Source organism: Monodon monoceros, unplaced genomic scaffold (genome assembly GCF_005190385.1).
Source record: "Monodon monoceros isolate NGI ecotype Baffin Bay Population unplaced genomic scaffold, NGI_Narwhal_1 Super_Scaffold_13, whole genome shotgun sequence".
NCBI lineage: Eukaryota > Metazoa > Chordata > Mammalia > Artiodactyla > Monodontidae > Monodon > Monodon monoceros.
In genome coordinates, this window is record NW_021703769.1 from 27,427,486 (window position 1) to 27,444,720 (window position 17,235).

General features: G+C 52.6%; 1 protein-coding gene across 1 annotated transcript in view; it reads right to left on the reverse strand.

The window, feature by feature from the left end:
• Positions 1 to 1,005: 1,005 nt before the first annotated feature.
• Positions 1,006 to 17,235, reverse strand: part of ANGPT4 (angiopoietin 4) — a 40,380-nt gene continuing 24,150 nt past the window's right edge. The window contains exons 4-9 of the mRNA XM_029221359.1: positions 16,670 to 16,902; positions 12,875 to 12,990; positions 9,919 to 10,020; positions 8,084 to 8,250; positions 2,862 to 2,992; positions 1,006 to 1,893 (exon numbers count right to left, since the gene is read on the reverse strand). Coding sequence (XP_029077192.1) covers positions 1,733 to 1,893; positions 2,862 to 2,992; positions 8,084 to 8,250; positions 9,919 to 10,020; positions 12,875 to 12,990; positions 16,670 to 16,902 — 910 coding nt within the window. The 3' untranslated portion in view covers positions 1,006 to 1,732. The remainder of the gene's footprint in view (positions 1,894 to 2,861; positions 2,993 to 8,083; positions 8,251 to 9,918; positions 10,021 to 12,874; positions 12,991 to 16,669; positions 16,903 to 17,235) is intronic.

Sequence of the window (17,235 nt, forward strand, 5' to 3'; positions counted from 1 at the left end):
GCGGTGTCAGCCTTCTGGGCAGCCACCTGCCCCTAAGTACTTTTCCCTCCTGCCTGAAGTCACCATTAGCAACCACATCCTTTGGTTTCCCTGAAGGAGATCAGCATTGATCTGTGCTGGGTTTAATCAGTGGATTGGCCGAGGTGGGACCCAGGGGCGGGGGCAGAGCCCAGTGGGATGAAGGTGCCCCATTTCCACCGTGCAGCCCCATCCAGGAGAAAGCCTTCTGAAGACAGAGGTGCAACCTGGCGGTAGGGCAGGTCGGTCGTGGGCTGGGTCCGGGTGTTGGCTGAGGATGACAGGACTTTGGTGGCCTCATCAGGTCTGAGGAGGGTGACACAGTAATGGGACTGGGTGGCAGAGTGGCTGTGGCCCCTCTCTGAAAAAAGTTGATGAGAAGCCCGTGGTCTCCCAGACTCAGCAAAGGCCCAGTCTCCATGGAGCCCTAGCTGCAGCATCGCTGTTGGACAAGGCAAGAGGAGGCTAGGGGCTCTGCCTTGGAGGCAGGAGGGATCTGGACCCAGCGATTGGTGTCCTGTTCGAGGCAGAGTGGGCCCCAAGAGCCCCTGAATTTGAGCTGGGGTCACAGGGAGTGCTGAGGGCAGCCCCCAGACAGAGATCTGGCTTCCTACGGACAGAGAAGCCCTGGAGCACAGACAGGAAACTTAGTTCTAGACCCTTCTTCAGCGACGGTGTATCTGTTTTAACCCAAAGATTCCTTCCAGTTGTTTCTAGAGGCTGAGAATGTCACTGTGGCCCTCGTAGCTAGAAATGGTGAAAGCAGCTGGGGGTGGGGATAGTGACCTGGGGTTTCAGCTCATGACATACGAGGACCAGCTTTTTTCCAAGGGTATCCGTAGCCCTGAGAGATGCTCTGGGATAATCAGGGCCCATTTTCAAATAAATAAATTTGGGGAAAGCTGCCTACTCTAGCCCTTTCATGGGCAGTCACTAAGCACATGACCACACTAATGGCCCTGACAAGGCCTGCAGCTAAGAATGCCGGTTCACGTTGATTTAACCTGGTGTTTCCCTCCCTCACTTGACCACAGGTACTTTTAGAGGGGAGTCCTAGTTATTCTCTCTGGAATATATTCTAGGACATTCAAGGGGTAAAGGAATCCCTCTTAGATCTTCTGGAGCCCCTGAGAAACCACATCTGAGCTTTAGATGCTGGGGCCTAGGAGTGGTGGACAATGTGGGTGGAAATAACTCCCGTTATAGGGTGGATGCAGCTCCTTCAGTCCTGAACAGAAAGTTCAAGGACATCTCAAGGCTGAGAAAGCTTGGAACAAGAGATGGCCTTCCCAACAACCCAGGGACAGACTCTGGGCCTCCATCTGGGCAGTTTCCCTGTAAATACCTTCCTGCCTGCCTCACATCCCACCACTAGCCGTGTATTCCTTTGAGGAGCCCAGTTAAATCTGTTCTCAGCTCATCCAGGGTACTGCGACCCTCAAGCTGGCCGGAGGGCCCTGCAGGAGGCAGGAGAGAAGAGGAAATAGGGACAATGAAGAGGCAGGAACCCCCAAACACCCACCATTTCACAACTTGAGGGAAAAAGGGAGGGAGGTGGCTCTTCTGGACTCCTGGGGTAAGGAGGGCTGGCTCAGGGGACCCAGGGTATCCAGGACAAGGTCCTGGCATCGTGTCCTGTGTTTGGGTCCAGCTTGTTCAGAGGATACCACATCCAGGTCCTCATGCGGGACCAGCCTCCAGGCGTGGCTGCTCCTTAGATGTCTGTGGGACGCACCATCATGCGAGTAGAACGCAGTGAGTAGCTGGGGCCTTGGAAGTAGTGCCAGCGGATGCCGTTGAGCTTGCGCACGTGGTGGCGGGCCGGGTAGTAGATGCCATTGAGGTTTGAGAGGCCGCAGGCATCAAACCACCATCCTGGTGGAGGGGGAGTTAGAGGCTTTGGGGATGTGGGGGCCTAGCCAGTGGGGTGAGGGCAGCCCCCTACCCCAAAGATGAATCAGGGCTGGTGGCTCCTCTGGGAAGCCAGCTTGCTGGAGACGGGGCTGGGTGGGAACGGGCATTGGCTGGTGGGGGAGGGAGGCTCCCAGACTCGCTGCTCAGTATGGGGCCTCCAGAGGCAGTGCACTCATGTCTGTCTCTCTGTGTCTCTCTCTGATCTCTCTGTCTCTCTTTGCTCTCCCTTACCCTACCTTTCTGGGTCTCTCTGTCTTTCACACACTTTGTCCATCTGTCTTTCTGTGGTCTGTGTTTCTCTCTCCATCTCTCCCTCTGTACTTCCCTCTGTCCCCGTGTAGCTCTGTGCCCAGCACTCTGTCTGTCCATCCTGATGTCTCTCTCGTCTCCATCTGTCCCTGTCTCTGTGTCTCTGGAGGTCTCCTCTGATCTCTGTCCTTCCCATTCTGTCTCTCACTCCGCATCTCCCACTCTCTGATGTCTCTCCCCACAGAAAACACTGCCTAAGCCAGAGTTGGTGGGCAGCTGCCCCTCTGCCCTCCACCCAGGTCTCCCGCCTCCAGATCCTGCTTGGCCCGGGAGGAGGGTTGGGGAGGAAGTCTCAGGCCTGGGGTTGGGGCAGATTAGGCATTGTACCCCCCTAGGGTGCACCCTGGGCCCCACTCTCAGTGCTTCTCAGAGGTCTCAGAGGAGAACTGGTGATGCCAGCTTTAGGAGGAGGTGAGACCTTGGAGGGGACCTCAAGGATTCTGTCAGGGGGAAGGTATGGATGAGGCACGGCCAGGCCAGCCCGTGGGTGAGCGAGACCCTGACCTGCACCCACTTCTTGATGGCACCTGGCTGCACAAGGACCCAAGTGGGGAGGGGATGGGGGTATTCAGCCAGGCGTGCCTGTGGGGAGGTGGGGCTTCACCCCGCCCTGCACCCACCTCCGGACAGCATCTGGGCGCACTTGCAGAGGCAGTTGTCGTTGTCTGCGTCGCGGGTGCTGAAGTTGGTGCCCTGCAGGACCAGGCTGCTCTGGCGCCCCGCCGAGCCGCTGTACCCACTCAGGGAAAGCCTGGAGGCCACCCGGAGGTGGTGATGGGAGAGGGGCCCAGAGTCAGGTTGGGGGTGGTTGTGGAAGGGGTTCCCCTCCGGTTGTGCTGAGGCATCTCCCCTCCCTGTCTGCTGCCTGCAGGGACAGAGTGCCCACCCCGTGCCAGGCCTCCCTCAGCTGGCTGAACCTGAGTCTTGGCCAGTTGTGAGAATGATCGTGACAATAATAATAATGAGGACGATGGCTAACATTTTTTTGAACATCTACTATGTGCCAGGCATTGTTTAAAGCACTTTACATGGGTTAATTCATTCTCATTTAATCCTCAAAATACCTTAGTATTCCCATTTTACAGAAGAGGAAACAGAGCTCCCAAGAGCCACAGGAGCCTGCCTGAGATCTCAGAACAAATGAGGGTGAGAGACAGATCCCAGCCCCACTTGGCCTGACTTGGGAGCTGTGTGCATTACCTTCCCAGCTGACCATCCGGCAACCCCAGCCCTATCACACCTCACGCCCACTCACGCCCTCCGGGAAGCCTTCCTTGACCACACCAGCCCACATGGATCAGGGTCCTGAGGCACCCCCAGCCCTGTGACTTCCACCCCTGCAGCCAGCTGGGGAGGGTTTCTATTTCTTGGTCAGGCTATGAGGCCCTGGCGGGCACATCCAGGCCTTTGTGGTGATTATGACCACAAGTTCTGGGGGTAAAATGCCTGGATTCAAATCCCAGCTGTGTGGCCTTGGGCAGATTGCTTCGCCTCTCAGCTTCAGTTTCTTCATCTGTTAAAATGGTAACGATAGTAACCGTCATTGTGATGGGGTGACCTCGGCGTGTGACAGGTGCAGGGCAGCACTGGCACACAGTAAGTGCCTGGCACGTTCGGTGCTTGTGGATTCGTCCCATCCTGTCCCCGTGTTCCCAGCCCATGTGCATGGCTGGCACAGGCTTCCACTGAGCCTGGCAGGAGAGAGTGTTGGGGGCTTGTAGCAGGGCAGGGGCTGCACTGGCAGCTGAGGCGGGAGCCAGTTTGGGAGCAACAGAAGGTCCTATGGGTGGAGGCAAGTGGACACCAGATGCAGCCGGGGCAGCTCGGGGAAGCCCTGGCTCCCCAGGGCAGGGCCTGCGAGATGCCCCCATTGGGATCCAGAGGGAATGTGGGGCCTGGGCATGAGGCCACCTCAGTCCCTGCATCTACCACCTGTGTTCTCTGTCTGTGGTGAGGGCAGGGCTGGCTCAGGGTGGCCAGCCGTGAAGCCTTAACTGTGCCCTTAAATATGCCACCCTGGGCTTGCATGAGTGGTGTTGCAAATCCCCCGCCAAGAGGCCTACCTGGCCAGGGGCTCCCTGGGGTGGGGACAGGCTGGCTGGCCCACCTGCTCATATGGTCCCAGCTTCTCCTTGTGGCCATTGAGGGCTCCATTTGAGGGTTCAGTCATGTCAGTTCAAGGCCAGGCTCGGGACTCAGGCTAAAGTTTGGGGTCACCTTTAGTCTGGGGCTGTGTGGAATCAGTGCTGGACAAAGCCGAATGATCTCATGGGGTCACTGCAGTAGCACTGGCCCCAAGTCCTCAGCCTCCCTTCCCCTCCTCTCTGGGAGCCAGAAGGGGGATCTATGATCTCTAAGGGACCCTCAAGTCATGAGCCGGGAAGCCCCAGTTGACCCATTGCTCAGATGCACTTTGGACATAATCATGGCTCAGGTCTGGGGAACACAAACATACACACGAGTCCTTGGACACCCCCAATTGAGACACATGAGGTGCGTGAGTCTGTGTCTGAGGTCGTGAGCATCCGGATACAAGTCTCCGTGCCTGCGTGTTTATGTGTGCGTTTAAGTTTGTGCAGCAATCTCTATGGTGGGTCTGAGTGTGTGCTTTGGAATATGTCTTTGTGCCTGAGATTATGTGCGTGTTTACCTGAGAGGGCTTCTCTGAGGCATGTTTGCACACGTGCCTGGGTGTGTGTCTGTGCTTGTTTGTGTGGCTATGACACTTGTGTGAGTCTGTGCCCTGAAGGTTCAAGTGTGTACCCCAGGGGTGTGGTGAGCCCCTCCACATGTGCATGTGCGTCTGTGCGTGTCCCTGTATATCTCTGTGTGTATCTGGTGCTTGTTGCCTGGTCTGGGTGTGTGGGCACCTCTGGAAGGCCTGTGCCTGGTGTCAGTGTGTGCCTGTGTCTTGTCTGTGCCTCCCCCACCCCGCTCCGTGGGTCACTTCTCTGCAGTCTTATGCATGCACCCCAGCCAGGCTCCAGAGGGTTCCCATTATTGTGTCTGACAAATAAGGGTGCCCCTCCCACCCCGATGCCCATGCTCCAGCTTCTGCCTGCCCAGGTTTCGCCACCTCTAGGCTTCCCTATGGGGATCCACCCCACCTCACCAGGCAGCTGACTCTGTACGGTGGGGACCCAGGGACGGCACCTGTTTCTGTCACTCTCCCCTTAGCCCTTCTCTGGCAGTTTCCAGGTCCCTATGTGTTTTCCAGGATCTTCCAGGCTTTTCCTGAATGAGCAGGGCCTATTCCTTACGATCCCCGGAGCCCTTGAAAGAGCCTTGCTCAGGTTTGGGGTTTCTGTGGCCAGCTGCATGTCAACTCTTCTTTCTGCCTTCTTTTCAGAATCTCCCTGCTGCTTGGGGAGCCCTTTCTATCCTCTCTCTGTCTGGAGAATGCCTACTCTTCATAGGCACTACCTCCTCCAGGGAGCCCTCCCCGATAGCGCAAGCATCTCTATGCCCTTGTGCTTTCCCCTTAGGCAACTCCTGTCTTCTTGGGGGTGTGGGTTTGCTTGTGGACACACTCACCCTCAGACACACACGACACACTGGACTGTGAACAACTTTGAGGGGTAGAGCGCAGGTCTGATTCTTCCACAAATGACAAGAACCAGCCCATGCCTGGCACAGAGCAAGTGTTCAATATATCATTATTATTATTTAGGGCTCTGCAAAGGGTCACATAGATGTGGGCCCTTTGAACCCTGAGCATAACAGTCTGGAACCATGGGCAGGGAGCTTTCCATGTCTCAGATAAAAAGCCAGAGGGAGCGCATCAAATTCACAGAGGGGAGCACAGCAAGGGGTTCCAAATGTAACATACATGTATATGCTTGTATAAATGGACATAAATAATTGAGATATACATAGATGCAGAAATATTATATTTCTGTCTTTGAATATATTGTTTGTATACCTCTAACATTTATGTAACACTTACCACACGCTATGCATTTTCTGCAGGTTATCTCAATTATGACATAGATACTATATTTTACAGATGAGGAGACTGAGGCACAGAGAGGTAAGTAACTTGTCTAAGGCCATGAATCCAACAAGTGATAGAGTCAGGGTTCATACCCAGGCAATCTGGCTCCAGGGCCATGTTCTTTAGCACAATGAGATACTTTTCCCGATGTTTCTTGCGCAAGAAAAATGGCAGATCCTGGACTTAGGGCCACAGAAGCTGCTGCCCAAGAATTGGGTCATGGAGTTGAGGTTTAACTGTTACTTGTGTAGGAAAGGGAGGCTCCCCCAGCTTCCTGTTATGCACTTACCATGTCCCAGGCACTGGAGATGGGAACAGCAGTGAACTTGCCCAGAGCAGTCCAGCCAAGTGTGTGAAGGGCTGGCTTGGGGACAGTAATTATAATATTATAATATAATGTTATAATATTATTTGCTGAACATATACTAAGTGCCAGCATTAATGCTCTATGTGTAGTATCTCATTCAAGCTTCACAGCACTTTAAATGAGGTAGGTACACCTATGGCACCCATTTTGCAGATGAGAAGGTGAAGGGACTTGCTCAGGGTCGCTCAGGGAGATAGGGATAAAGTCAGGATTTAAGCCTTGGCTTTGGTGGTCAGTGGCTTAAAGAGGAGTCAGCAGGACGTTGTGGCTACTCGCTGTTCAGCTTATGGAGTCGGAGGCATCCAGCTGAGCCCCGCCTAGCCCAGAGCCGGGGATGTTTCATTCAGCTCTAGACATTGCACTTGAAGGAGGAACATTATCAGACTGGGTTGGGTTCCATAGAAGGGATGTCAGAACCAGCTAGCTGGAGGAACCAGGGGCATTTAATAGAGGGGTTGGGGGCACATCACCGGGAAGCCCTCAGAGGTGGAATTAGGCATACAATGCAGGTGGACAGAGAGTCATCAGAGATTCTTTGGGAGGAAGTGACCTCCCATCAGTGAAGGCATTCCAGCATGGCTGGATGATGAATGTGGCCGTGGAGGAGATTCTAGCATCATGTGAAGAACCAGATGACATGTGAGGTCCTTTGTGGCCCTAGAGCATGAGTCTATGAATTCAATTCTGTCCTGGTTCCAAGCTAGCTTATCTTTAAGATCCTTGAGTTTCTGAGAGACGTAACATCATGTAGGAGAAACACCATGAGTTTTGGCAGCAAAACTGAATTCAAAACCAGGCCCTACCTGTTTTGTAACTTTGGGCAGGGGACTTAAGCTCTGTGTCTCAGTTTCCACATCGTTAAAGCAGGTACAGCAATGCTTACCTCAGAAGGTTGTGGGGAGGATTAAATGGAGTCATTTGCCTGGAACATAATAGGTGCTCAAGAAATGTTCGTTCCTTTTCCTGAACAGAGCCAAGAACCAGGCTGAGGGAGGGGTGAGAGACCTTGATGATTTTCTAATGGGCTCATATTTAAGCCCACCCTGTGGTTAAGAAGCAGAGGTACAGAGAAGCCCACTTGACTTGCCTGAGTTCACACACTGAGCTGGAGCAGAGCCAGAATGAGCCCAGTTCCCCTGATTCCCAGCCTGAAATTTCCACCTCACCCCACAGCATAGGACAGGCTGGGAAAGTCACCTCCCCGCTTCTGGGCCTCTGTAAAATGATTGCCTCGGGGTGACTGACCTTGGAAGGCCCCTTCCTGTTCCTGGCATGGCAGTGTCAGCGACATTCTCTCCACCCCACCCAGTGGCCAGGATGTGCTGAGTGCTAACCAGCCGCCTCCAGATCCCATGACGTGCGCCCAAATGGGGGACAGATGGCAGGAACTGGAGACGCCCAGGGACTGACCGTTGGTGCATACTCTGTAGCCACTAGCCCAGGGCTCCCAGCCCACCCATGAGCCTGGGCCCCAAGCCCACCTGTACAGCTGCCCCTCGCTGCCCAGCTGGAAATGCTCATACTGGGCGTAGGCCTCGTTGCCTTCCCAATCTTGCAGCTCCACGCGCAGAGAGTACGCTGCCCTGCTGGTGAGCTGGTGCACCACCTCGTTACCTAACCAGTGCTCCCCGGCTGGGTTGCCAAAGCCCTGGGGAAGAGGAGAATGGGGGTAGGCTGCATGCCGAGGAGGAAGGCTACGCCTCTGCTTAAGGAGCTGGGCTGGGCCGGGCTCTGGGGACACTTACCCAAAACCACTTTGCTAGGAGCTCCCCAACTCCTAGAGCAAAAAGACTAAGACTTTTGTGACTGTAAAAGCCTGTTAAAAATAACTGAAATCACATGAATCATAATTGAAATCTATAAAGTTCAAGAACAGGCAAAGAAAAAGAAGTCTGTGGTGGTAGAAGTCAGAATAGCTACTACCGGGCTTCCCTGGTGGCGCAGCGGTTGAGAGTCCGCCTGCCGATGCAGGGGACATGGGTTCGTGCCCCGGTTTGGGAAGATCCCACATGCCGAGGAGCGGCTAGGCCCGTGAGCCATGGCCGCTGGGCCTGCGCGTCCGGAGCCTGTGCTCCGCAACGGGAGAGGCCACAACAGTGAGAGGCCCGCGTACCGCAAAAAAAAAAAAAAAAAAAAAAGAATAGCTACTACCTTTAGAGGAGTCTTGACTTGGAAGGGACACAGGAGTGTTTCTGGGGTGCTGGAAGTGTTGTATATCTAGCTTTGAATGGTGGTCACATGGGTGAATACATATGTGAAAATTCACTGAGTCTTACACTTCAGATTTGTGCACTTAGCTACATGAATATTACATCTCAATTAAAAAATTAAATCAGCTGCATAAGTGGTAGAGCAAACATTGTTCAGTGACATGGCAGCCACTGCAAAATTTCAGTAACATAGGAATGTAAAGCTAAGAGCATTGGGAGTCACCAGTGTCCCAGAGTGACACGTGACCAATGCCCTTGGGCAGAACAATAATTCAGCACCGAGGACAGGGCACACCTAAGCCCCACTCCCCATTTTAGTCACGCTGTACCCCTTATTAGCCTAATGGTTAATATTCAGCAGTCTTTTGCATATTTCTGCTTCTGAGCACCCTATTTCTCTTTGCCATTTGAGTGATTCTTTAAAACCCAATTGGTTCAAGAACACCCATAGATTAATTTGGTACTTTTAAAAAGTATTTATCAAATGAACAGCAAGCAGACACACAAAAAATAGTATTGTATTTCTGTGTATCTTTTCCTATTTCTTTTGCTCTTAAAAACCTTAAGAGCTTTTAAGTCAGCTTGCCAAAAATCCTTTATCCAAAATTTAATTAAAAAATTGGAAGACAATCAGGCACTATTCCTGGTCTTGTAAAATGCATGGGGTCTTTAAGCCAGCAATTCTGAATTTAAAACATCTCTCCTGCAGATGTAGTCATGTATGTGTGCTAAGACAAAGACATTCATTTAAGCAATGCAGCCAGGGGTGAGCAGCGGAGATCACTTTTTTCTCTTCCCTTTTTTGTATTCTTTAAAAATTTTTAGCAAGGTATATGTATTATCTTTTCCAAAAATTAAAACAAAATAAAACTTAAACTTTCATTCTTAGGATATATGTCAGGACTTGCAAAAAGAGGGTTCAATTTCGGGCGATGGAGTCCCTGATAGCATATTTGCACTGGCCAAATCTCTTTGAAGGCAGTTGGTTCAGGTGGGCTGATTTATTTTCTGAGAAGGGTTGGGGGCAAACCAGACCTCTGCCCACAACCCACTTCCTGCCCCAGGTTTCAGGGCTGACAAGCTCCTCCCCAGGGCAGAAATGTTACCTGTTTGTAATCCTTCCAGTTCCGTTGGAAATTCATGCTGCCATTCTCACGGCGCTGGATGAGGGTCCACCCACCTCCACTGGCCTCCATGTCACAGAATACCTGGAGGAAATTGGGGAGGTGGGAAGTTGGAAGCCCCAGGAGGCAGCCAGAAGCCAGGTCTGGGCCAGCCCGAGGGTGATTTGGCTGACAGAACCTCACAGAGCAACAGGTGAGCTTGGTGGTCAAGGGCATCTCAAGGATCCAGGTCCGAATCCCCCACCTGTTGTCTTCATTTGTCTGAAACGGTGGGCAAGTGATGTCCCCTCGGAGCCTTCTTTTCCTCAGTTGTAAAATGGGGATGTTAATACCTTAACCTTTTTGTGCCTCAGTTTCTCATCTGCACACTGGGATTGTTGTGAAAATTAAATGAGATGAGTCATCCATCAAAAGAACAGAGCCTGGCACATAACATACTAGGAACTCAGTAAATGGAGGCCTTTCACTCGCTATTATTGCAGGGTTGCTGTAAGAATTAAATGCCAAGAGATGTAAAGTGCTTGGCACGTGGTGTAGACTCAGCAAATGTTATTACAGGGGTTCCCTGGTGGCCTAATGGTTAGGATTCTGTGCTTTCATTGTGGAAGCCCAGGTTCGATCCCTGGTTGGGAAACCATCCTGCATGCCAGGCGGCATGGCCAAAATACAAAAAAAAAAAAAAAAAAAAAGGAAATGTTATTACATTCAGCAGATAAATGTTTTCTGAGCATTTACTAGGTGCCAGGTTCCATTCAAGGCATGGGGAATGCCAATATGGATAAGACAGAATGATTCTTTCTTTCAAACAGCTTACCATCCACCACAATCACATCTTTCAGTTTAACTTTTGTTCACATATTATTTTTTCCAGCCAGCTCAGTACATTTCAATGTTTGATGAGGAAACACTTGGTGTCTGCCCCTGTACTAGGTGAATCAGAGACAAATCAGAGATAAATTAACCCCCAGGGCTGGCTTGGTCTGGAGGAGGCTAGCAGACTGATAGGGCTAGGTCTGATAGGGCTAGCAGACTATTGAATAGGAACATTTGGGCAGCTACAAAGAGAGTTCCCAAGAAGGAGTCACGGGGCAATCCTGGAAAGCTCCCCAGAGGAGGTGGCATTGGAACAAGGCTTTGGATGATGATGTGCCTGCCAGACAGAGATCAGTGGGAATAGTGTTTCCAGTGGAGGGAGCAGGAGTAAAGGCTCTGAGATGGTGAAGGTCTGCTCAGGGAGAGAAGACAGTGGCATCTGTTGTGAGGGTAGCAGAAGTTGCAGGAAGGGAAACTGAGGCCTAGAGAAGGGAAGGGACTTGCTCAAGGCAAATGAGTCAAAAGTAAAGCTGAGGTTTGAGCCCAGATCTCTTGCCTCCCAGGCCAGCTCTTCCCTCTCTATCAGTGTTCCCAAATTTTAGTTATTCACACCTTCCCAAATTCCACCATAGCTGAACTAATTTCATATAAAATATTTACTTTAAAAATGGTATCTTTCGGGCTTCTCTGGTGGCGCAGTGGTTGAGAGTCTGCCTGCTGATGCAGGGGACATGGGTTCGTGCCCCGATCTGGGAAGATCCCACATGCCGCGGAGCGGCTGGGCCCGTGAGCCATGGCCACTGAGCCTGCATGTCTGGAGCCTGTGCTCCGCAATGGGAGAGGCCACAACAGTGAGAGGCCCGCGTACCGCAAAAAAAAAAAAAAAAAAATGTTATCTTTCATAGAGAATGGACTTGAGGATACAGGGAGTGGGAAGGGTAAGCTGGGACGAAGTGAGAGAGTGGCATGGACATATATACACTACCAAACTTAAAATAGACAGCTAGTGGGAAGCAGCTGCATAGCACGGGGAGGTCAGCTCGGTGCTTTGTGACCACCTAGAGGGGTGAGATAGGGAGGGTGGGAGGGAGACGCAAGAGGGAGGAGATATGGGGATGTATGTATACGTGTAACTGATTCACTGTGTTATACAGCAGAAGTTAACACACCACTGTAAAGCAATTATACTCCAATAAAGATGTTAAAAAAATGGTGTCTTTTTTTTTTACTTAAATAAATACTCAGACTAAATGCATCTTAAAAGGAAATCTTATTAGTACCATAGAGGGAAAATTAGTAACACTTGTCTTTATTCAGATAATTGTAAAAATATATATAATGAAAACAAAATAGTGTTAGAAAATTCTAGCTAGAGATTGAGGGCCTGATCTCTCTTTGTTAAAAGGGGGATTTAGCAGGTGTGTGAGAACTGTTGAAGATAATCTGAGCCATCCTCCTTGATATATTCAGCTGGGTTGAAAGAAAACTGAAAAGGGAATATGAAGTGGGAAGACTGGCTAGTTGTTCCCCAGACTCTTCCACTTCTGGGCCTGGCCCCCAAACCCTCCCTCCTGACATCCACATTTTCCCTTGACTGCCCTCCCCCCACACATCTGATAACTGGGCCTCAAGGTTCTGGGTAAGCTTGGGAGCCACTCACTGAAGATGGTGGAGCTTCCATCAGCCCCAGTCTCTAATTTCCCACCTAAAGCAAGCTCCCACACCTACCTTCAGCTGGACTGTAAGTAGATTAGAAGTAAACTTCTTTGTGTTAAGCCCCTGGAACTGAAATTCTTGCAGGTTTGTTTGCTGTATCAGCTAGCATTATCTGAACCAACACAGAACCATTTATTGCTATTCTAACTTAAAAGCATCCCAGGCAAACATGCTGGAGAAGGATGCATTGCCAACTTTGGGAACTTCTGCTTTAACCGCATGATCTGACCCCTGAATGAGTGCGGGCTCCAGAGGGTAGGGTCACCCCCACCTTCTCTGGAATCTCAGATGTTGGACAAGGCCTGGAGGTGACGTTGGTGGGGGCAGGGCGGGGTGGGGTGGAGGGTTGTCTGAGAGTCTTCTGGCTCAGCACCCTCTGATAGCCTCAGCCCTCCGGGAGCCCCCTAACCTTTCTGGGCTCTGTCACATTGGCCACATGGATGGTGTAGATGCCACTGGCATTGGCTCCGGAGCGCTGGATCTCTGCACAGTCCTGGAACACCTGCTCAGCTGCCCTCATGGAGGCTGCAATGGGACAAGGTAAAAACAATTGGAAGTGAGCTAAGGAGAGAGGGAAGGGGTCAGGTGGGCACTCCCGTCTGCTCTGTGCCAGGTTCTGGGCTGGGAGGCGTTGGGGATAGGGAGAGATATTGGACCCTGGAAGGTTTCATAGAGGAGCTGACAGTGAGCTGGGACCTGGATGAGGAGCAGAGGCCACCCAGGTGGAGAAGGGGCGAGTGTCTCAGGCAGAGGGAACAGCATATGCACGGGCTCCAAGGCGGGAACAGTCCTGTGTGTGCAGGGTTCGGGGTGAGGTGAGGGGAATTTGGCTGAGGCCACAAAGAGGAGATGACTCACACCCAAATCCAGAGCTAAGGCCAGAGGGAGCTCTGGCTGTTTGATGGACCAGAGAGCAACATTAAGGAAGGAGAGATGAGGCTGAGATTTCAGACTTGAATGCCAGGCTGAGGAGCCCAGACTCTGCAGAAGAAGAGCCCTCTGGCCAGAGGATAGAACAGAGATTGGAGGGGATGAGACTCAAAGCAGGAAGGGCAGAGATGAGGCTGCTAGAGTTTTCCAGGACAGGTAATTGGGGCTTGAACTCCACTGAGGTACTTCCGCATTTCACAGAATAGGAAACTGAGGCCCAAAAGTGAGGTAACTGGCTCAAGGCCACACAGCTGGGTCGGGTGGGAGGGGTTGGGCAGGGCTTTCCCTCTCTCCAGGTCTTATGGGGGATTTGTCCTTGGAGGTCTCTCGGGTAGGAGACCCAGGGTCCCCTCCACAGCCCACTCTACCAGCTGGATATCCCTGCAGCTCTTAGGTGGGTCCCCCTCATTATGCCCTCCCTGGGAGCTGACCTCTGGCCTTAAGGGAGAATATTAATTTAACGGCCAAATCCCACCAGGGCCCTGGAGGCCTTCAGGCTTAACCTGAAAAAAGTGACTGTTGGTAACTAAACTACAGAGGTTTCAAACACCCTCTCGGGCTCCTTTTTTGGGATCCAGTTAGAGGTTTGGGCTATGATTCCACCAGAAACCAATCTGTGGGTAGGTGGGTATCCAAGGATAGGGCTAAAGTTCCAGATGGATAGGTATCCTGGCCAGTGAGGAACCAGGAAGCTATCAAGGGGTGGGACTTCCTGTTTTGGTCTCATTCTTGAACCTGGATCCTGGGTCCTGGAGCTGAGGCCCTGTTGAAATGAGGCTGTTATTCCCAGATCACAAATGAAGGGACAAAGGCCCCAAATCCATCCCAGTCTGTGCACAAACATTCCCTGGGCAGAGTCTCCACGGCCCCATCTGCCAGCCCCCTGGTCCCTGGGGAACTGGAGTCTAGCCAAGCCTGGTAGGTTGCTGGCCTAGAGGCGAGCTGGGACAGGCCCAACTTTCCCAGCTAGGCAAGGGCAGAGCTAGGAGTTGGCCTCAGATTTCCAGCCACTCTTCTCAGGGTCTGTCCACTATTGTTTTCCTTAGTCAACAACAATAGCCTTAACGACAATCATAGCAATAAAAGTGAAATACCCACCATGCATTGTAGGGTTTCTCAGCCAGGTACTGTCAGGGGCAGTCTGGGGCCAGGAAAAGTATTTTCAGGGAGCATAAGAGCAAGGATGGACCAGTATTGACATGCAACATAGTTTGGCCTCAGCCTGGACCCTGCTTAATCTTTGTACCAGCTTCACCCCCTTTTGGCCCTAGGCACCATGCTCAGCCCCTTCATGTGTATGAACTCATCGGATGCTCTGTGCCAGAACTCTGAGAGATAGGAGCTATTATTATTCCCATTTTATAGGTGAGGAAAATCAAGGCTCTGAGATGTTAAATGACCTGTGCAAAGTGCCAGGGCTAGTAAGTGAAGGAGCCAGAGCTTGAACTCTGGTCCATTTGACTGGAGAGCCAGTACCTTTCCTACTACCCACCTCCCCTTGGGTCTCCACCACTGAGCCCATACAAGGTTGGACAAACAGACCTCGTTAACGAATGCTGCTTCTGATACCATGCATGGGTTAGGTCTTTTCTACCTGTGTCCCCGTCCTTCTAACCTTCTGAATGCCCTGAGTTCTCCACCCCTTGCCAGCCTACACCTGCCTAGGACAAAGCTGCGCAGAGGGGGGGTGCAGGCTTCATGCTGGCCTTCATGGATGCCTGGTTCCTGTGCCCGTCTCCATCCAATCTTCTGTTCTACACCTGGTGACTAATCTTCCTCCAGTTTCTCCATCTAGACAGTAGGGAGAAACAACCCGTAGTGCCTCTCCCTGGTGACAGTGGGGCAGGACAGGCGTTTGGTCAAAGGGTGCCTGAGGCAAAGTCCCCTATACAACCTCTCACCCAGACTGGTGAGCAGACATTGGGCCACAGCTGGAGACTGAGTTAGCGGTGAGCCTGTGGGGAGAAGTGTTGGGCCCAGGCCCCGTGCCTTTGGCAGAGCTACAGGATTAATTTAGGCAGCCTCATTGCTACGGCTCTATGCACAAGCCAGTGATGGGTTCGGGTCACTCCTAATCTCATGGTTTGGAAGGTGTTCACCTCTCTTGCCTGTTGCTACCTCAGGCCTCACACCCCTATCTGGTGGGGCCTGCCCAACGTAGATGGAGCCATGGTGCCATCCTCTGTCTGTAAATCACTGCCAGCCATAGTGTCTGGAATCCATCACTACTGCTTTTTTTTTTTTTTGGCTGCATTGGGTCTTCGTTGCTGCGCGCGGGCTTTCTCTAGTTGTGACGAGCGGGGGCTACTCTTCCTTGTGGTGCGTGGGTTTCTCATTGCGGTGGCTTCTCTTACTGTGGAGCACGGGCTCTAGGCATGTGGGCTTCAGTGGTTGCAGCACGGACTTAGTTGCCCCACGGCATGTGGGATCTTCCCGGAGGACCAGGGATCGAACCCATGTCCCCTGCATTGGCAGGCGGATTCTTAACCACTGGAAACTTCAGGAACACTGCTAGCAGGGCATCTAGCACATAGTACGCACTTAACAAATATGTATTTCCTCCTCCTTCCCTCAGAGACCCACAGACAGGTGTTGGGCATCTTTTGCAAGAGACAGTTGTGGAACTCTGCTGTTCACAGCTGTATCCGCAGCACCCAGCACCGGGTCTGGCGCAGTAAGTGCTTGTTGACTGAGTGATTGAATCTGGAACTGAGTGATTGAAGTCAGTCCCATTAGAAGTGAGGGATGGGGAGCGGGGCCGGCCATTGTCCTCCTTTCTCAGAAGCCTGGGCCACAGGTGCCTCCCCACTTCTGTTTGGCCCTCTAGGGCTTAGGGGCAGGGGACATTAGGGTAAGAGAAGTCCTTGGGAGGCATTGAGTCCAACCTCTCCATTCTGCAGATAGGGAAACTGAGGCCTGGGGAGGGGGGCAAGCCCAAGCAAGTGAAGATGGAGGGTGGATCCTGGACCCCGGACTCCTCAGTCTGGGCTGGTGGTATCCTTCTTATTATCATCACCTCCATTAAACGCATGGGGAAACGAACGCCGGTCAAGCTCACACGTGGAGTCGGGGCAAGAGTCTGGATTGGTTCCTCTTAGGACTGTTGTCGTCACCATTATTACTACTGTTTGGTGTTATTCCTGTTTCATAGGTGGGGTCGGGGGGTGGTCTTTCCCGAGGTAGCTTCCAGGAGTGGCGTGAACCGGGAGGGTAAGCGGGGTCTCCCACCCCTCTCCTCCCCTCCTCCCGCACCTGGCGGGCCCCCTTTGCTCACCCGGGCCCTGGGCCACGACGCGCACCAGGCGCTGCACCGACTCCAGCAGTTGGCTCTGCTGGCGCTGCAGGAGGCTGGAGTTGCTGCTGGCGGCGCGCAGGCTGCGCTCAAGGCCGGCGAGGGCGCCGCTCTGGCGGCCCAGCAGGCGCCGCAGCCGCTCCTTCTCGCCGCGGAGGCTGGCCAGCTCCGCCTGCTGCTGCGTCTCCAGGGCCTGCACCCGCGTCTCCAGCGCGCTGCGGGGCGGGGGCGCACAGGCGTGAACCCGCCGTCCCCACGTTGCAGTCACACTCGCGGGCTTTCCCCTGGGCCCGGGGATGAGACTCAGACCCGCACTGAGGCTCAGCGCGGTAGCGTCCCGCCCAGGGTTACACAGCCCGGAGGTCCGTGCCCACAGATAGCACAGAGTGAGGAGGGGAGGAAAGAGAGACCTGGCCTTGGAGTAAAATGGATTGGAGTCCAGTAGAGGAAAGAGGTGGGGTGGGAGGGACACAGCAGCAACCTGGTAGCCATTATCAAATCCCAAATATGCGTGCCCTTTGACCTAGCCGTCCACTCACCAGAGATAA